The sequence below is a fragment of the Balaenoptera ricei genome, chromosome 1 (assembly GCF_028023285.1).
Source record: "Balaenoptera ricei isolate mBalRic1 chromosome 1, mBalRic1.hap2, whole genome shotgun sequence".
NCBI classification, from domain to species: Eukaryota; Metazoa; Chordata; class Mammalia; order Artiodactyla; family Balaenopteridae; genus Balaenoptera; species Balaenoptera ricei.
This window is the reverse complement of record NC_082639.1, coordinates 184,708,135-184,729,395: the sequence shown is the minus strand read 5'-3', so window position 1 is coordinate 184,729,395 and position 21,261 is coordinate 184,708,135. Positions and strand designations below refer to the sequence as shown.

General features: G+C 37.0%; 2 protein-coding genes across 5 annotated transcripts in view; one reads left to right on the top strand and one right to left on the bottom strand.

Moving 5' to 3' along the window:
• Window positions 1-16,172, top strand: part of UCHL5 (ubiquitin C-terminal hydrolase L5) — a 52,191-nt gene extending 36,019 nt beyond the window's left edge. For 2 of the 4 annotated variants that reach the window (XM_059942746.1, XM_059942764.1), the window contains 3 exons: window positions 537-650; window positions 10,533-10,631; window positions 15,206-16,172. In XM_059942746.1, coding sequence (XP_059798729.1) covers window positions 537-650; window positions 10,533-10,631; window positions 15,206-15,250 — 258 coding nt within the window. In that variant the 3' untranslated portion in view covers window positions 15,251-16,172. The remainder of the gene's footprint in view (window positions 1-536; window positions 651-10,532; window positions 10,632-15,205) is intronic. The other 2 variants (XM_059942757.1, XM_059942769.1) reach the window with 1 other exon arrangement.
• A 1,057-nt stretch (window positions 16,173-17,229) lies between these two features.
• On the bottom strand, window positions 17,230-17,775 carry LOC132373646 (ferritin light chain-like). Its single transcript, XM_059937152.1, has one exon. It carries the CDS (start codon window positions 17,716-17,718, stop codon window positions 17,230-17,232), a length of 489 nt encoding a protein of 162 aa, XP_059793135.1. The 5' UTR covers window positions 17,719-17,775.
• Between the last annotated feature and the right edge of the window lie 3,486 nt (window positions 17,776-21,261).

Sequence of the window (21,261 nt, the reverse complement as noted above, 5' to 3'; positions counted from 1 at the left end):
ACCACTTAAAAAAGTGACTGACAAATAGGATGTGCTAAATAAGTGTTAACAATTTACTGTAATTTCATTATATAATTAAGCAAGTTAGAATATATTTCTGACAGAATTAATTGGGCACATTTAGATTCACATGTAATCGTTACTCTTCCTTATGATGATTATCTTTCTAGTAAATATGATTGGAGAAGAGAATTAGTAATAGACAAAGACTTTTTTTTTAATGTTCCTTTGATCACATTTTCATGAGTATATTTAAGCAGATTTACTTTATAGCTCAACAGCAGATTATAGCAATTCAGTTTGCTACAGTATAGATTGTTTTTAGATAACAATTCATATGTATTGTTGTAGAACATAGAAAATTGGAAGATACTACTTAGCTTTTATCCTTTAATATTGCAGTTAGTAAGTTGGTATTCCATCACCAATATTAAGAATAAAATTTGAAAATGATTGTACTATGTTTATCATTTAAAAATAATTTAGACTTAAGCCTCAGTCATTAGGGTGTGCTATTTCTTTTTCTTTCCCCTAAGGAGGAACCCATGGATACAGATCAGGGTAATAACATGTTAAGTGCTATTCAGTCAGAGGTTGCCAAAAATCAGATGCTTATTGAAGAAGAAGTACAGAAATTAAAAAGATATAAGGTATGTACTTTTTATTTATTCCTTTAATGTTTTAATATAGAGTGGTATATTTTGACACGAGGTATGTTGAATGCTTGATTGTTTTTTCCCCATCATTTACACTTTTCCAGAATAATGTGTTGAGTCCCTGGCATCCAACAAAGGTAACTAGTGAGGTTTCTTTCCTTTTTTTTTTTTTTCTTTTTTTTCAAGTATTATTACAAACAGATATTTAACATATTTGATGCTAAAGTTCACTGCAGTTATTATTGATGCTCAAATTATCCCATCTTTAGCCATTGGAAGCCACTTCAGGCTGTCTCCTAAGTCCTTTTGATGTGACTCTCTTCATCTTTGATAGCTACCTTGCTTTGTAGTATGACAAGATGTTTCAGACTCATCTTGTACATTTCCTGCTTCAGACTTGGAATCAGCCATTTTTTCAAGAAGTCCTGAGTGCTTTTGGTGAGAAATGGTATTTAGAAACCATTATCTGGTTGCTCAGGGTGCTCAGTCATACTGATTATTCATTATTTCTAGGAATTTTCAGAGCTAAGAAATAGGTTTTTATTTCTTGTTTTATTTTTGAAGAGAAAATGCAACATGAATTCATATTAATACTCAAATTTAGGATTAAAGGGCTTTATATTTGAAGTTAAGCATTTGTATCTTTTCACCTGAAAGTCTTGGTTTCTATCAACGTTAACATAATTACCTATTTGCTTTATGCTGTCTATCTGTATTTGTATGTATATATAAAAAGGTTCAGAATAACAGTGCCAGTAGTGTTAATAACAACTGAGAAGTTTTTTCTTCAGTTAATTTTTTCCTTAGGATATATTTCATTTTGGATGTGCAATCAAATTAGCATATTTTAAAATTCATCTGAAAAAATTTTCTCTTGGTGTCATTCTATCACCAACTTAATACAAAGTTGGATTCGTTTTTTAGATTTTGCTTTCCAGTTTTTTTAGGGTTTTACATTTTTAAAATTTATTTTAATTATGTCAAACATTATATAACTCAGAGTAAAATATTAAGCAAGGCTGTCTTTAATAATGTCATTCTCCTTCACTTGCAGTCTGTCTGATAAGCTTTTTTTTTTTTTTTAAACATCTTTATTGGAGTATAATTGCTTTACAATGGTGTGTTAGTTTCTGCTTTATAACAAAGTGAATCAGTTATACATATACATATGTCCCCATATCTCTTACGTCTTGCATCTCCCTCCCTCCCACCCTCCCTATACCACCCCTCTAGGTTGTCAAAAAGCACCAAGCTGATCTCTTTGTGCTATGTGGCTGCTTCCTACTAGCTATCTGTTTTACGTTTGGTAGTGTATATATGTCCGTGCCACTCTCTCACTTTGTCCCACCTTACCCTTGCCCCTCCCTGTGACCTCAAGTCCATTCTCTAGTAGGTCTGTGTCTTTATTCCCATCTTGCCACTAGGTTCTTCATGACCTTTTTTTTTTTTTTTTTTAGATTCCATATATATGTGTTAGATACGGTATTTGTTTTTCTCTTTCTGACTTACTTCACTCTGTATGACAGACTCTAGGTCCATCCATCTCACTACAAATAACTCAATTTCATTTCTTTTTAGGGCTGAGTAATATTCCATTGTATATATGTGCCACATCTTCTTTATCCATTCATCTGTTGATGGACACTTCGGTTGCTTCCACGTCCTGGCTATTGTAAATAGAGCTGCAGTGAACATTGTGGTACATGACTCTTTTTGAATTATGGTTTTCTCAGGGTATATGCCCAGTAGTGGGATTGCTGGGTCATATGGTAGTTCTATTTTTAGTTTTTTAAGGAACCTGCATACTGTTCTCCATAGCGGCTGTATCAATTTACATTCCCACCAACAGTGGGAGAGGGTTCCCTTTTCTTCACACCCTCTCCAGCATTTATGGTTTGTAGATTTTTTGATGATGGCCATTCTGACTGGTGTGAGATGATACCTCACTGTAGTTTTGATTTGCATTTCTCTAATGATGAATGATGTTGAGTATTCTTTCATGTATTTGTTGGCAATCTGTATATCTTCTTTGGAGAAATGTCTATTTAGGTCTTCTGCCCATTTTTGGATTGGGTTGTTCGTTTTTTTGATATTGAGCTGCATGAGCTGCTTGTACATTTTGGAGATTAATCCTGTCAGTTGCCTCATTTGCAAATATTTTCTCCCATTCTGAGGGTTGTCTTTTCGTCTTGTTTATGGTTTCCTTTGCTGTGCAAAAGCTTTTAAGTTTCGTTAGGTCCCATTTGTTTATTTTTGTTTTTATTTCCATTTTTCTCGAAGGTGGGTCAAAAAGGATCTTGCTGTGATTTATGTCATAGAGTGTTCTGCCTATGTTTTCCTCTAAGAGTTTGATAGTGTCTGGCCTTACATTTAGGTCTTTAATCCATTTTGAGTTTATTTTTGTGTATGGTGTTAGGGAGTGTTCTAATTTCATTCTATTATGTGTAGCTGTCCAGTTTTCCCAGCACCACTTATTGAAGAGGCTGTCTTTTCTCCACTGTATATTCTTGCCTCTTTTATCAAAGATAAGGTGACCATATGTGCGTGGGTTTATCTCTGGGCTTTCTATCCTGTTCCACTGATCTATATTTCTGTTTTTGTGCCAGTATCATACCCTCTTGATTACTGTAGCTTTGTAGTATTGTCTGAAGTCAGGGAGCCTGATTCCTCCAGCTCCGTTTTTCTTTTCAAGATTTCTTTGGCTGTTCGGGATCTTTTGTGTTTCCATACAAATTGTGCAATTTTTTGTTCTAGTTCTGTGAAAAATGCCAGTTGTAGTTTGATAGGGATTACATTGAATCTGTAGATTGCTTTGGGGAGTATATTCATTTTCACAGTGTTGATTCTTCTAATCCAAGAACATGGTGTATCTCTCCATCTATTTGTATCATCTTTAATTTCTTTCATCAGTGTCTTGTAATTTTCTGCATACAGGTCTTTTGTCTCCTTAGGTAGGTTTATTCCTAGGTATTTTATTCTTTTTGTTGTAATGGTAAATGGGAGTGCTTCCTTAATTTCTCTTTCAGATTTTTCATCTTTAGTGTATAGGAATGCAAAAGACTTCTGTGCATTAATTTTGTGTCCTGCTACTTTACCAAATTCATTGATTAGCTCTGGTAGTTTTCTGGTAGCATCTTTAGGATTCTCTATTTATAGTATCATGTCATCTGCAAACAGTGACAGCTTTACTTCTTCTTTTCCTATATGGATTCCTTTTATTTCTTTTTCTTCTCTGATTGCTGTGGCTAAAACTTCCAAAACTATGTTGAATAATAGTGGTGAGAGTGGGCAACCTTGTCTTCTTCCTGATCTTAGTGGAAATGGTTTCAGTTTTTCACCATTGAGGACGATGTTGGCTGTGGTTTTGTCATATATGGCCTTTATTATGTTGAGGAAAGTTCCCTCTATGCCTACTTTCTGGAGGGTTTTTATCATAAATGGGTGTTGAATTTTATCGAAAGCTTTCTCTGCGTCTATTGAGATGATCATATGGGTTTTCTCCTTCAATTTGTTAATATGGTGTATCACATTGATTGATTTGCATATATTGAAGAATCCATGCATTCCTGGGATAAACCCCACTTGATCATGGTGTATGATCCTTTTAATGTGCTGTTGGATTCTGTTTGCTAGTATTTTGTTGAGGATTTTTGCATCTATGTTCATCAGTGATATTGGCCTGTAGTTTTCTTTCTTTGTGACATCTTTGTCTGGTTTTGGTGTCAGGGTGATGGTGGCCTCGTAGAATGAGTTTGGGAGTGTTCCTCCCTCTGCTATATTTTGGGAGAGTTTGAGAAGGATAGGTGTTAGCTCTTCTCTAAATGTTTGATAGAATTCACCTGTGAAGCCATCTTGTCCTGGGCTTTTGTTTGTTGGAAGATTTTTAATCACAGTTTCAATTTCAGTGCTTGTGATTGGTCTGTTCATATTTTCTATTTCTTCCTGGTTCAGTCTTGGAAGGTTGTGCATTTCTAAGAATTTGTCCATTTCTTCCAGGTTGTCCATTTTATTGGCATAGAGTTGCTTGTAGTAATCTCTCATGATCCTTTGTATTTCTGCACTGTCCGTTGTTACTTCTCGTTTTTCATTTCTAATTCTATTGATTTGAGTCTTCTCCCTGTCTTTCTTCATGAGGCTGGCTAATGGTTTATCAATTTTGTTAATCTTCTCAAAGAACCAGCTTCTAGTTTTATTGATCTCTGCTATCGTTTCCCTCATTTCTTTTTCATTTATTTCTGATATGATCTTTATGCTTTCTTTCCTTTTGCTAACTTTGGGGTTTTTTTGATCTTCGTTCTCTAATTGCGTTAGGTGTAAGGTTAGGTTGCTTATTTGAGATGTTTCTTGTTTCTTAGGGTAGGATTGTATTGCTATAAACTTCCTTCGTAGGACTGCTTTTGCTGCATCCCATAGGTTTTGAGTCATCGTGTTTTCATTGTCATTTGTTTCTAGGTATTTTTTGATTTCATCTTTGATTTCTTCAATGATCTCTTGGTTATTAAGTAGTGTATTGTTTAGCCTCCATGTGTTTGTATTTTTTACGGATTTTTTCCTGTAATTGATATCTAGTCTCATAGCACTGTGGTCGGGAAAGATACTTGATATGATTTCAATTTTCTTAAATTTATCAAGGCTTGATTTGTGCCCCAAGATATGATCTATCCTGGAGAATGTTCCATGAGCACTTGAGAAAAAAGTGTATTCTGTTGTTTTTGGATGGAATGTCCTATAAATATCAATTAAGTCCATCTTGTTTAATTTATCATTTAAAGCTTGTGTTTCCTTATTTGTTTTCATTTTGGATGATCTGTCCATTGGTGAAAGTGGTGTGTTAAAATCCCCTACTATGAGTGTGTTGCTGTCGATTTCCCCTTTTATGGCTGTTAGTATTTGCCTTATGTATTGAGGTGCTCCTATGTTGGGTGCATAAATATTTACAATTGTTATATCTTCTTGCGTTGATCCCTTGAATATTATGTAGTGTCCTTCTTTGTCTCCTGTAATAGTCTTTGTTTTAAAATCTATTTTGTCTGATATGAGAATTGCTACTCCAGCTTTCTTTTGATTTCCATTTGCATGGAATATCTTTTTCCATCCCCTCACTTTCAGTCTGTATGTGTCCCTAGGTCTGAAGTGGGTCTCTTGTAGACAGCATATATATGGGTCTTGTGTTTGTATCCATTCAGCCAGTCTGTGTCTTTTGGTTGGAGCAGTTAATCCATTTACATTTAAGGTAATTATCGATATGTATGTTACTATTAACATTTTCTTAATTGTTTTGGGTTTGTTATTGTAGGTCTTTTCCTTCTCTTGTGTTTCCTGCCTAGAGAAGTTCCTTTAGTATTTGTTGTAAAGCTGGTTTGGTGGTACTGAATTCTCTTAGCTTTTGCTTGTCTGTAAAGGTTTTAATTTCTCCGTGAAATCTGAATGAGATCCATGATGGGTAGAGTAATCTTGGTTGTAAGTTTTTCTCCTTCATCAGTTTAAATATGTCTTGCCACTCCCTTCTGGCTTGCAGAGTTTCTGGTGAAATATCAACTGTTAACCTTATGGGGATTCCCTTGTGTGTTATTTGTTTTTCCCTTGCTGCTTCTAATATGTTTTCTTTATATTTAATTTTGGATAGTTTGATTAATATGTGTCTTGGCGTGTTTCTCCTTGGATTTATCCTGTATGGGACTCTCTGTGCTTCCTGGACTTGATTAACTATTTCCTTTCCCATATTAGGGAAGTTTTCAACTATAATCTCTTCAAATATTTTCTCAGTCCCTTTCTTTTTCTCTTCTTCTTCTGGGACCTCTATAATTCGAATGTTGGTGCGTTTAATGTTGTCCCAGGGGTCTCTGAGACTGTCCTCAATTGTTTTCATTCTTTTTTCTTTATTCTGCTCTGCAGTAGTTATTTCCACTGTTTTATCTTCCAGGTCACTTATCCGTTCTTCTGCCTCAGTTATTCTGCTATTGATCCCTTCTAGAGAATTTTTAATTTCATTTATTGTGTTGTTCATCACTGTTTGTTTACATGTTTAGTTCTTTGAGGTCCTTGGTAAACGTTTCTTGTGTTTTCTCCATTCTATTTCTAAGAGTTTGGATCATCTTTGCTATCATTATTCTGAATTCTTTTTCAGGTAGACTGCATATTTCCTCTTCATTTGTTAGGTGTGGTGGGTTTTTGCCTTGCTCCTTCATCTGCTGTGTGTTTCTCTGTCTTCTCATTTTGCTTAACTTACTGTGTTTGGGATCTCCTTTTCCCAGGCTGGAAGTTCGTAGTTCCCGTTGTTTTTGGTGTCTGTCCCTAGTGGCTAAGGTTGGTTCAGTGGGTTGTGTAGGCTTCCTGGTGAAGGGGACTAATGCCTGTGTTCTGGTGGATGAGGCTGGATCTTGTCTTTCTGGTGGGCAGGTCCACGTCTGGTGGTGTATTTTAGGGTGTCTGTGGCCTTATTATGGTTTTAGGCAGCCTCTCTGCTAATGGGTGGGGTTGTGTTCCTGTCTTGCTGGTTGTTTGGCATAGGGTGTCCAGCACTGTAGCTTGCTGGTCGTTGAGTGGAGCTGGGTCTTGGTGTTGAGATGGAGATCTCTGGGAGATTTTTGCCGTTTGATATTACGTGGAGCTGGGAGGTCTCTTGTGGACCAGTGTCCTGAACTTGGCTCTCCCACCTCAGAGGCACAGCCCTGATGCCTGGCTGGAGCACCAAGAGCCTTTCATCCACACGGCTCAGAATAAAAGGGAGAAAAAAGAAAGCAAGCAAGAAAGAAGAAGATAAAATCAAATAAAGTAAGATAAAATAAAGTTATTAAAATAAAAAATAATTATTAAAAAAATATTTTAAGTAATTAAAAAAAAGAAAGAAAGAAAGAAGAGAGCAACCAAACCAAAAAACAAATCCACCAATGATAACAAGTGCTAAAAAGTATACTAAAAAAAAACCCCCAAAAAACGGACAGAGAGAACCCTAGGACAAATGGTAAAAGCAAAGCTACACAGAGAAAATCACACACAGAAGCATACACATGCACACTCACAAAAAGAGAAAAAGGGAAAAAAATATATATATCGCTGCTCCCAAGGTTCACCTCCTTAATTTGGGATGATTCGTTGTCTATTCAGGTATTCCACAGATGCAGGTTGCATCAAGTTGATTGTGGAGACTTAATCCGCTGCTCCTGAGGCTGCTGGGAGAGATTTCCCTTTCTCTTCTTTGTTCGCACAGCTCCCGGGGTTTAGCTTTGGATTTGGACCCGCCTCTGCGTGTAGGTCGCCTGAGGGTGTCTGTTCTTCGTTCAGAAAGGACGAGGTTAAAGGAGCAGCTGAGTCGGGGCTCTGGCTCACTCGGTGGGGGGGGGGGGGGAGGGAGGGGTATGGAGGCGGGACGAGCCTGCGGCATCACAGGCCAGCGTGACTTTGCAGCAGCCTGAGGCGCGCCGTGTGTTCTCCCGGGGAAGTTGTCCCTGGATCACGGGGCCCTGGCCGTGGCGGGCTGCACAGGCTCCCGGGAGGGGCGGTGTGGAGAGTGACCTGTGCTCGCACACAGGCTTCCTGGTGGCGGCAGCAGCAGCCTTAGCGTCTCATGCCTGTCTCTGGTGTCCGCGCTGATAATAGCGGCTCGCGCCCGCATCTGGAGCTCCTTTAAGTGGCGCTCTGAATCCCCTCTCCTCGCGCCCCAGGAAACAAAGAGGCAAGAAAAATTCTCTTGCCTCTTCGGCAGCTCCAGACTTTTTCGCCGACTCCCTCCCGGCTAGCTGTGGCGCACTCGCCCCCTTCAGGCTGTGTTCACGCAGCCAACCCCAGTCCTCTTCCTGGGGTCTGACCTCCGAAGCCCGAGCCTCAGCTCCCAGCCCCGCCCGCCCCGGCGGGTGAGCAGACAAGCCTCTCGGGCTGGTGAGCGCTGCTCGGCGCCGAGCCTCCGTGCGGGAATCTCTCCACTTTGCCCTCCACACCCCTGTTCATGCTCTCTCCTCCGTGGCTCCAAAGCTTCCCCCCTCTGCTACCCACAGTCTCTGCCCGCGAAGGGGCTTCCTAGTGTGTGGAAACCTTTCCTCCTTCACAGCTCCCTCCCACTGGTGCAGGTCCCGTCCCTATTCTTTTGTCTCTGTTTTTTCTTTTTTTCTTTTGCCCTTCCCAGGTACATGGGGAGTTTCTTCCCTTTTGGGAGGTCTGAGGTCTTCTGCCAGCGTTCAGTAGGTGTTCTGTAGGAGTTGTTCCACATGTAGATGTATTTCTGATGTATTTGTGGGGAGGAAGGTGATCTCCGCGTCTTACTCTTCCGCCATCTTGAAGCTCCGCCTGATAAGCTTTTTTCAGAGAGTGAAAAGAGTGAAGGAAACTTCGAATTTTGTAGGACTTTGGAAATGGTACTTATTCAATTTGTCATGTTTGTCACAGTAGAAAAAGCAGTTTTTCATTTGAAGCTCAGTTGAAGGCAGGGATTATTCTTTTTCTTTCTGTTGCTTACCACAGTGTCAGAATACTGCTTTGCAACACACTTAACAGCCAACAACGTGATGGTTAGAATACGTGGACCTTGGACTAGTAGGATTCCTTAGGTGGAAGTGGTAGGGACTGGCTCCAGAGTATTCCAGGCAGGAGAAAGGAGGGCTGAATTTATGGGGACAGGAAAGTAAGGGATGGAAACTTGAATGTTATCTTCTATTTTATGTGATATAAAAAAAGACCTACCTATTTATATATTCTTATGCAGTGTTGTTACATAATTAACTAATTTTTAATATTTGCTTAAAATAAAACTTAAGTTTTTAGAATCTATGCTATATTGTTAGAGAATGCTTTGTTCAAAAAAATAAAATGATTCTTATACTGATATAAAATGAACATGTTAAGATTTTATTTAGTTCATTAATTGAGCAAACCTGTAAGATGTCACAACTATTTCAAAGGAGAAGTCAAAGAAGCTCAAATTTATATGAAGTATAGGAATGTTGAAACGAATTCACAAAAGATGGAAACTTTTTTCTTCCCCTATAGGAAGGGAAGTAAATTGAACCTCTACCAGACAGTGAAAGGTTGCAATCACGTAACTTGGGAGAGCATACTTTAGACAATGCATAGTTTTCCACTGAAGCACACACAGACAGTCCCTGCAGTCTATTTGCTTTTGGTCAAAAATAATGTCAAAGAAAGATTGTTCTTAATCACGCAATAAAGCTGGTCTCATTAGGCATGGCCTTATTATTTACATAGGTGTAGTAGCAAGAGTGTTAATTTATCATGTGGACCTTCTAAGTTTGATTTCCTTTTTTTTTTTTTTAAGATTTAATTTTATTTATTTTTGGCTGTGTTGAGTCTTCGTTTGCTGCAGGTGGGCTTTCTCTAGTTGTGGTGAGTGGGGGCTACTCTTCGTTGTGGTACGCCACCTTCTCATTGTGGTGGCTTCTCTTGTTGCGGAGCACAGGTTCTAGGCACGCGGGCTTCAGTAGTTGTGGCACGCAGGCTCAGTAGTTGTGGTGCACGGGCTTCGTTGCTCTGCGGTATGCGGGATCTTCCCGGACTAGGGTTTGAACCCATGTCCCCTGCATTGGCAGGTGGATTCTTATCCACTGCGCCACCAGGGAAGTCCCTCTAAGTTTGCTTTCATAAGTTAAGTTTTCATAAATTATCTCAGATTAGACTTTTAAAAGCCTCTGTTATTTGCTAAGCCAAGAGTAGGAAGTGACACCCAGGGGACTCTCTCCACATGTTTTATTGTAATTAGTCTTTATTCTCAATGGCAATGGAAATCTCATTATTTCTCATATTTCTTTTTATGAGAATGGAGGATTTTTCTTCCATTTCTATTTTGAGTTGGAGGCAAAAATTAAAATATCAGAAACTTAGTGAAAATACAAAGTTAGTGTGGTTTGATATGTGTTTTATTTTCAGATTGAAAATATCAGAAGGAAGCATAATTATCTGCCGTTCATCATGGAATTGTTAAAGACTTTAGCAGAACACCAGCAGTTAATACCACTAGTAGAAAAGGTAAGTATTTTACTGGTGAGTACTTAAATTAGATTTAGATTCTCCAAAAAATGTTATTTGGCTTGAGAAGAGATAAAATTTGTTGAAGCTTTTTATTTTTATTTTTTTGCTCTTACTTACTGTCTTTCATCTAGAGGAACATTAGTTCAATCTAATATTGCAAAATAAAAATAAGGAATTGCATTACTGCTTTAGCTTTCCAGACTCCTTAGTGTCAGGAATTCAGGTTGTGCTATATTAGAGTGAAATTTAAAACATTTTTCTTTCTTTAGCTGAAAACAAATTATTAATTTTAATTATTGAAATAATAGATTTTTCTTATTTAATTTAGCAAAAATTTGAATTATCATCGAATTTACTACTAGAATGAAGGGGGAAAAAAACATAACCTAGCCTAAGAAATAGGTTTTCTTATTCCTAAGTTATTACTCTTTCCACTGAGGGAAAACTAGCATAGGTTAGTGAAAAATTTGGACCATTAACTTAAAGACTAGAATACATGGTAGGTTTTTTTTTCTTATTAATTTTTAAGTTCATGAAGCAAAGATACATTTCAACCCAGCCGTTTGATATCATCATAAATTCTAAATAATACAAGATGTGACTTAAGGTTTTTATATATACCTTATTATCTAGATCCTGAACATGTGCTTCAACTTTTAGCATTAAATGTAAAAATTGTTGCAAGAAGACTGCTAAGTCTTCTCTTTTCCATATAGGTTTTTCTATTCATGTATCTCAGGGTGTTAAATCATAAAAGTCCAAGATGGGAAACTGATTTTTAAAGTTTTAGATTAACAATTAGGGTCCTGTGATCCTCAAAATTGCCTGGTTAACAGAGTACCTCGATATTATATTCTTTGTATGAAACACTATGAAATATTTCTCTGTTGAAAATATTAAACAAAATGAAATATAGACTGTTATGCTCAATTGTATGATGTATCAGGTATTAAGTATAGATAAATATTATTAGGGACCAGACAAATGTTATTAGAGAAATTTTAAATATATTTGTTTTGCTTTAAAATTGGCCTGTGAGTAAACTTTTTTGGGCAAGTTAAGAAAAGGACCATTCTTATTTGATTTTAATGACAGTATATTTCCATAATTTTTAAAAAAGCATAGTTAGAGTACAATAGCTTTTCAGCTTTTACATTAGCACCATAATTCCTTAGTTCACATTATTTTGGACACAGGGTGGCAGTATATGAATGCCTAGTGTTAGTGGAATACCAACTCAGTCTCTTCTTGTGTTTGCATTTGTTTTATTGAATATAATACAAAGACATTATTATATGTCTGTTTTGTTGAATATAATACAAAGACATTATATGTCTGTTTTATTGAAAGCGTAGTTAACTGACTTGCTTGTTCTTTGACTAATAATATTGTACAAGCAATATTGAGGTACATTTCTTTCTGTATAGATACTATACAGAAAGATACTGTATATGCAGTATCTTTTATGTGCCTAGATTCTGAAGGGAATTCAGATTCATTATTTGATTAAAATTTTTGAAATGTTTTGATTATTTATCCAACATTTATCTAGCTGAAACTATATTTGAGGCAGTCTCTTAAAGTCAATGGATATATACATAATTAAGACACATTTTTCTCTCTTAAGCAACTTAGTTGGGGAAAGGAATACATGATTATAGTACTGTGCTGGATAGTATTATTCTGATAAGTGCTAGAATAAAGTCATGCTAAAGATTCTGCGGCATCACAGGGTAGCTCCTAAATAGCTTTATGCTACTTAAAATTTCACGTCCACAAATTCTGAATCTGTGGTGAGAATTAAATGCTTAATTTCTGCCAATAATCAGCTTCCTTAGCACAAATATATTTTTGTTCATCTTATTTTGAAAAAAGAAATCATATATCATATTGAAATATCACTTTCTGCTGGTAAATGCAAATGTTAAAAATTAAAACACAATAGATTAAGATTAGATTTTACAATTATATCCAATATAAAGACTTTAGTAGTGAAAATTACTTAATAAGTAATACTTCTAAGAAAAGAATTACATGTAGAATTCAGAAATGGATTATTATGTCAAAAATCCCCCCCTTCCCCCCAATGCCAAGTGAAAGTAGAAAAGATGTGGCTAGTCTAGGCAGTGTTGTTACGTGCTTAAAGCCATCCAGGATCAGATTTCTGAGTAATTGGAGGCAGGCCCTGACTGCCTGTGATGGTGTGGAAGTATTTGACCTGTGGAAATCTTTTCATTTTACAAAATAACAAAGAGTGAGGACTTTGATTCTCCCAAGAGCATGTGGCTTTAATGAATTAGGTTAAGATCTTGCCTTGTAAGTGTTCTTGTTCTGTGGAGCTTCTGTTCTTATCTGATCAGTTCATTGAGTGTACATTACATAAAGATTGCTCAGGAGGTAACCTAAAAATATAAAGTTATAAAACTTCTTGTGCCATAGACCAAATCTGCTCCTTAAAATATAAAATAAAATCAGCTATATTAAGATTTCATTTGTAAAACTTTTATTCAGACACATTTACAATTCTTTTAAAATTTTATCTCAACCTTTATATGTATTTCTGAATTACTGTCTATCCCAGGTTTTTAACAACCACCAATAACCTACCATAATTTAAAATCACAGATTTTGTTGCTATGGGGGATTCAAAGCACAGTACTGAATTTTGTCCAGATTTTACTAAGACATTATAATTCAGTTGGTAACAAATAACTAATCTGCAGAACTTACTTTTTATATCTCTTAATAGGAATAAGGTAGAAGAATAAAGTTATCCGCAATAATATGTACATTAATACCTATGATTACAGAATTTTCTGACTTGAGTCAGCAATTTTTAGTATCTCACTAGCACACTAAATAGAAGGAAAGAATTTCTTAACAGTGAACATTTTTTCCATGCTATTTTGAAATACAGTATTTTTTATTTTTCGACAAAGGCAAAACAGAATACAGGCTTTCAGTTTAAATCTTAGATATGTTACTTAGCTGTTATGTTATTAGCTGTTGCTTTTAGGCAAGTTATTTACTTTATTATAGAATCTATTTCCTCATCTATAAATTGGGAATCACACTTCACATTCTTAAGGGTTAAATGAGATAATATTGGCCAAGTTCATAATATGTGCTCAATAAGGTGGTAATTATTTTTAACTTATTTTATTTAACTTACCCTTAGTTTTATCTGAATTATATAGTTTAATACATGTATGATACTCTGCATTATATGTCTTTGCTTTTTAAATTATGTTGTAAAATTTATGTCATTAACCAGTAGATTCATTCCTGTTAATCCTAGTAAACTTCCTGTATATTCAGAGATCATTAAGAAAAGAGGTACATACTTTTATTTCCAAATTACATCTAAAATTGAATAGTATTTTTATCATTTGGAAACAGAAGACTTCTTTGAGAAATTGTACTTATCAAATTACAAATTATGCTTGTTATCTAAAAATGTTTATGCAAGCAATTTTTAAATTTTTATATGGTATGTATAACATATTTCCTCTTAATATATTCTAAGGCATTGCACTTAATTTTATCATACAGTTGTATGATAATTCTATTATCATTATAATGCATTATAAAAAAAAGATTATAGTTCTCATTAAAGAAGTTTTTTTCTTAATTGTATAATAGCAAAAGTCTAATTTATTTGTTCCTTTCTGATTCAAGTGCCATAGTGGAAAGAACATTATATTCTAGTCTTCTAAAATCTTGCTTCTCAAAGTGTCACCTGAGGACCAGCAGACTTGGCATCACCTGAGAGTTTGCTAGAAATTTAGATCCTCAGGCATTTTACCAATTCAGCCTGCATTTTAACACAGTCCCCAGGTCATTGGTCTCTACATTAGAAGCACTGCTATAGAATATGTGTCTTTTGACCTCTATTGACGTTTTGTTATATATTAGCTGTGTGACTTGGTCAAGTTTGATAACACCTGTAAGCTCTGGCTTCCTCATCTGCTAAAAAGTGAAATAGAATTACTGTGTTCAAGCTCTATACTTGTTACGAGGTTCAAGTGAAACAACTTGTGAAAACATTTTTTTGGTCTTACATGACCGAAAAAAGCCTCACTTATATGTGAGGTTTATCAACACTATGGGTATATAATCCTTAGTTATGTTAAACTCATTTAAACTATTATGTTAAATTCATTTATTCAAATATGCAGAAACTAATATAGAATTTTTCATATACTCAGTTTGTATGAGAAATGGGCACATATGTAAATACATTGTTTTGAAATAGTTATGAATGAGTATGAGTTTATAGGATGAGTAATTTTGTATTTTTAAATTGTTACCATTATAATAATACATTTCAACTTCAGGTAAGAAAGAACTGCAAACCAAATATGATCCTTTTTTATTGAGGGCAAAGCATAACTATATCATTGTCCAGGAGTAGTTTGTTGTGAGTCTTATAAAAGATAATTCTCTAGAAATCTTGCAAACAGCGCATCTCAAGCTTTTTAGCTTAAGAATGCCCTCTTAGACACATTTCATTTTAATATGAACTGGAACAGACTTTTAAGATTTTATAGTATACTGTCTTTAATTTCTAGGCAAAAGAAAAACAGAATGCAAAGAAAGCACAGGAAACCAAATGAAGAAGAAGATGCTTTGGGATGTGTACACATTTCTGCTTCTGCACTTACTTTCAAGGAAACCATTAAGTATAAAGAACTTTGAGCAACATCCTAATCGACTCAGCGCACGTTTGGCAATAGTCCCAGTCTGTCTCGTCTTCAATGCATGGATTCATAACCTCTCCCTGCCTGCATCATGTGCATGTGGTGCATATTAAATAAAAGTGGTGTTCAGAGCGCTTGCCCAAATCCTATTATATGACATTGGATCTGAGAACTCCTGTTGGTTCTCTGGATAGATAACTACCATAATGAACCGTAATGAACTACCATAATGAAAATGGACAGATGATATTCTCTACCTGTAATTGTTATAATTAATCTTCCAATCTTCCAGCTTGGTTAAATGCTTAAAATTTATAAATGTCAGATCTTGATTAAATGGAGTCTCTTGTTTCTTCTCATCATTAATGAAAAAATCAGTATTTCTGTCTTTGATATCTGAATATTTTGAAGATATAAAAACTGAATTTTATCTTCTATACCAATTATTTGTAAAAGCTTGATTTTAAAGGAGATCGTTTGAAAAGAACAGAAGTATAGTTTCTGGGCTTCCCTGGTGGCCCAGTGGTTAAGAATCTGCCTGCCAATGCAGGGGACATGGGTTCGAGGCCTGGTCTGGGAAGATCCCACATGCCACGGAGCAACTAAGCCCATGTGCCACAGCTGCTGAGCCTGCACTCTAGAGCCTCCGAGCCACAACTACTGAAGCCCACGTGCCTAGAGCCTGTGCTCCGCAACAAGAGAAGCCACCGCAATGAGAAGCCCACACACCACAACGAAGAGTAGCCCCCGCTCGACGCAACTAGAGAAAGCCCACGCACAGCAACAAAGACCCAACGCAGCCAAAAATAAATAAATAAATGTTTTTTTTTTAAAAAAAGCATAGTTTCTAGTGATTTCCATTGCTACCAGTAGAAAAAGTAAAAAAATCCCAATTTTATTTTAGCAAACTTTTTTCAGTGTTTGGGGTTATTTTTGTATTGTAGAATTATTTCAGGAAGGTGTATTATGCATCAAAGCAAAATTTTAGGTTAAGAACAGATTGTAAATCTTAAAGATTTTTGGTGCTACTTTCAGTTTGGCAACATTTTGTATCTTTATAAAGAAATGGGGAGTTTAGCAATTCAGGCTATCTGCTTTTTTTAAAAAAGGATGATGGTGGTGGTGGAGGATCCTTCTTTTCCAATTTGAACAAAATTAGTACAGCCAAGTAGTTTCCAAGAGCCATTTGTCGTTTGCCCGCAATGGAATTGGGAGTTGCTTTGTTTTTTATTTTATAAAATAATATTGTATTCTTGCTCTTAATCTTCTTTTCCAAGTTAAACTTTAAAGGAAATTTTAGGGCTTCCCTGGTGGCGCAGTGGTTGAGAATCTGCCCGCCAATGCAGGGGACACGGGTTCGAGCCCTGGTCTGGGAAGATCCCACATGCTGCGGAGTAACTAGGCCCGTGAGCCACAATTACTGAGCCTGCGCGTCTGGAGCCTGTGCTCCGCAACAAGAGAGGCGGCGATAGTGAGAGGCCCGCGCACCAGGATGAAGAGTGGCCCCAACTTGCAGCAACTAGAGAAAGCCCTTGCACAGAAACGACCCAACACAGCCATAAATAATAAATAAATAAATTTTAAAAAAAGAAAAGGAAATTTTATAAAACTTATATTTATAAAGGAAATCTACTTTTTTCTTTACTAGGTACCTTTCTGAAATTGATAAATGACTTTTTAATATTTTATTATGGAAAAGTTTAAACAGGTAGACTGTGTACGCATCCTCTAGTTTCAAACACGTGAAATTTTTTTAAGGATTTTTTTTTTCCTGTAAAAAGCTTTATTGTTTCCATTTGGGCCAAGGGTTGGGAGAGGGCTCCAGCGTGTTAAAAAGGTGCCTACTTGCTGCCGAGAGCTGCTTCAGGCAGCAACCCTGACACTAGAGGGGCTCCTCAAAGGCCCCTGGACTTTGGAGGCTCCTCGTCGTGCTTGAGGATGAGCCTTTCGAAGAGATACTGGCCCAGCCCAGCCTGGGGGCCAACCAGCCTGCAGAGCTTAGTCAGGTGGTCGCCCATCTTCTGGATGAGTTTCACCTGCTCATCTAGGACGCGGCCCTCCCGGAAGTCACAGAGGCGGGGCTGTGCGCCGGCAGAACCCAGGGCACGCAGGTCCATGAGGGCCTGATTCAGGTTCTTCTCCATGAACACAGCGGCTTCAGCAGCGTCCTGGGTTTTATGCCACTCCTCTTGGGACGGCTTCTGCACGTCCTGGAAGAGGGCCAGGTGGCTGCAGTGGTTTTGCATTTTCAAGGGTCGCTCGGCGCCCTCACGCTGCTCCTCCGCCGATTCGCGGAAAAAGTGGCCCACGCGCTCCAGAGGCACAACGCTTCGTTGAAAATAGAAGCCCAGAGAGAGGTAGGTGTAGGAGGCCTGCAGGTGCATGTTGACCAGGCGGTGGAGGACAGCCTCCACCTGGGTGGAGTCATTCTGAGGAGTCCTGGAGCTCCCGGTTGATGGGTTAATAAGGAGTTAAGCTCAAAAAATGGTGTTGACCTGGCCTGGTGGCCGAGGATAGCTGAGTGGCTGATTCCAAAAGTTAAGACTGGAAAAAAGGTTGGAGGGTGGTCAGGGGCTGGAACGAGGGGCGTTCCTGGGTCTGTTCCGTCCAAACACGGTTGAAGCAAGAGACAGATCCTCGGGACCACCGAGCACACTGCCTAAGGATTGTTTTTAGGCTTACTACACTGTGGTATTTTTAACTAATGTGGGGAAGACCTGGTGGGAAGTTGAGTAGTAAAATTAATGAAATATTTTTCATACATAATTTCAGTTGAAGGTCATGAAGAATTTGTAGTTTTTCATTTGTGGGTAAATCTATTTCACTTTGGAAACGATAGTGATTATGGAGTGTTTTCAAAGCCATGATACAGTTTAACAATGATTTCATAAGGATTATTTTAAGCTCATCTTGAGCCCATACATTTATTTCAACTTAATTTATATACCCTCTTTTGTAGAGTCTTAAATTTTGTAAAGCAATACAAGGAGTATTGTAGTAGGTAGTATGCAGTAATCAAGGACGGTGTGATACTGGCATAAGGATCAACAAATAACTCAGTGGGATAGAAGAGAGAGCCTAGAAACAAATCTACATTTATATGGTCACTTGATTTTTGACAGAGGTAGCAAAGCAATCCAACAGAGAAGGGAAATCTTTTCAACAAATGGAGCCGGAACAGCTAAATATCTCCATGGAAAAAAATGAACCATGATCCCCTACTTCACTAAAATGAATTTGAGATGGATCACAGACCTAAATGTTACAGCTAAAATACAAAGGTTTTTAGAGGAAACAGAGGTGAATATCTTAGGTGACAGAAAACAACCATAAAAGATCTAAAATTAGTGTTCATGAAAATTAAAAACTTGTCATTGGAAGATGCTTTTAATAAAAGTAGCTAGTATCAAGTGACATTTAAAAATTAGCTTTATTCTGGAAAAGGCAAGGCAAGGGGTTTTCCCCTAGAGCCTCTAGAAAGGAACACAGCCCTGCTGACGTCTTAGTTTTGGCTCAGTGAGACTCATTTTGGACTCTGACCTCCAAAACTGTAAGAGAATAAATTTATGTTGTTTTAGGCCAAAAAGTAAATAAATAAATATTAGCTTTATAAAATCACTGAGTTAATAGATACAAGGATATTTTCTTATTAATCTAATTCTAATAAAATTCCTTGATAGGCGTTTCCATAGCTTAAGAATGGTTTATTTTATCTGCTTCCTTGATTGCAAATGCATTGTGACCCTTCATGATAATTTCTGCCAGTGAATAAAGAAGTATGACTTATCCTTTTCTGCGTCCTAAGTCATGAAGCTAGTGGGTAGAGAAAATGGAGGAATAAAGAGCAATTCAGAAATACATAAATGTTAGTTATGTGGGAAAAAAAATTTTTTTAAAGAAATGTTTAAAAGAAAGTCTGATTTGCTCATTTCACTTTTGCCCTTTCTTTTCTGAAATCTCATGTAATGATTGGGTAGGTGAAGGCACTTCCATTCTGTTTTATGCCTTTTAAAATAGCCAATTCTAAGGGATATACTTCTGCTGTTTTAAACAAAGAAAGCTCACCAACAGCTGCGGTACTGGCTAGTCTCAATTTCATATGTTTAGTTCCCAAGATAGCTGCCCTTTTTCTAGCAGAGAGCAGTCAGCTTGACTGTGTCACTAGAATAGACAAATATTTGTTCTGAGATCATGAACCATGGGGACTTGCTCCTCTGCTTACACTATGATACATACTCCTGTGTGTGCTACAGTGTTACATGCAGATTAATACCTTTAGTTACTAATCCTAGTTGCCTAAAACATTTCAGGATACATTCAGAAGTTGCTCTTTTCCTGCAAGAGGATTCTGTTTTTGTTTCAGAAAAAAACATGGCTTTTAAGGTTTTCCCTTAAAAAAAAAAAAAGAAAACTTAAAGATAAGCAAAATAAAATTGAAATTACCCATAGTTCTACCACCAGAGATGACTACATTAACATGTTAGTGTACTTAGTGATCCTTTTTCCCCACATGTTTTTGTATGTTAGTCTCACATGCCCTCTCCACATTCTGAAATAGATTTGTGTAGTATACATTATTTTTAAAGTTGATGACACACAATTTATATTTTTTGTATCATTGACGACTTACTTACAGGAAACAAACCACTCTAGCTATTTTAAGAGAAATGGGAATTAATATTAGGAATTTTGAAACTACTTAGTTCCTTACAAAATCATTGGAAGGTATGGAGAAATGGGCTCAAGTTTGGGTCCCCAGAAAAGACTCCAGCAAAACATACGCAACTGCTACTACTGCAGCGGCCAAGGGGTTCGCCAGTGGGGTTTCTGACGTTAGAACAGGCTGCAGACGTTGTGTTCTGGGAGTGTGGACCTGCCACACTGTCTGCAGGCACCCAGTGTCCAGACACGGGAAAGCAGAAAACTGCCACCTCTCCCTGGCTGCACATGCCATGGAGATGGCTTCTGCCTTACTTGTCACTTCCAAGTCTTACGTTAGGTTTTCTGCAAAGGAAGTCTGGGAAATTGTTTTTTTTCTTTTTTAACATCTTTATTAGAGTATAATTGCTTTACATTGGTGTGTTAGTTTCTGCTTTATAACAAAGTGAATCAGTTATACATATACATATATCCCCATATCTCTTCCCTCTTGCGTCTCCCTCCCTCCCACCCTCCCTATCCCAGCCCTCTAGGTGGTCACAAAGCACAGAGCTGATCTCCCTGTGCTATGCGGCTGCTTCCCACTAGCGATCTATTTTACGTTTGGTTGTGTATGGAAATTGGTTTTTAACTCTTCAGTCTGCAGAGTAGGAAGGCACTCCAAGGATGGAGGACGAGGTCGATGTGGGTGCTGTGTGCAAACCCACTTCACACACTACTACGTTCTTCCACCGCAAAACAATTTCTCCTTTTCACATAAGTAATACGTGTTTATTTTAGAGAAATGAGAAAATACAGAGAAGAAAAAATATATAAAAATCAAATCTAATCCCGTTACCGAGAGATAATCAGTGTTGGTATTCTGATGTAGATCTCTCCAGAGAATGTGTTTACACTCACACATGTAATAGATATTTTCTTTTTCTGAAAATGGGATTATGTTGCATGCTATTTCGCCCTAAACTTCTTTTCATATTAATAATTATGCTTATATCACATCTTTTTTTAATGGCTGCTTAGAATTCCGTTATATAAATATGCTTTAATGTGTTTAACAAGCCCCCTATCGGGGCTTGTAAGGAATAAAGCGTAGAAACGGGCAAACTGGATAGTTCAGTTTTTAGGGGGGAATTTTATTTTTTAAGGTAAAGTGAATTCCTAGATCAGGCAAGCATACATGTTCTTTAATTTGTTATTTTCCTTAGCACATAGTTACTGGCACTAAATCCAGTGACTGACCCAACTAAAGAGTCACCACTTTAAGCATA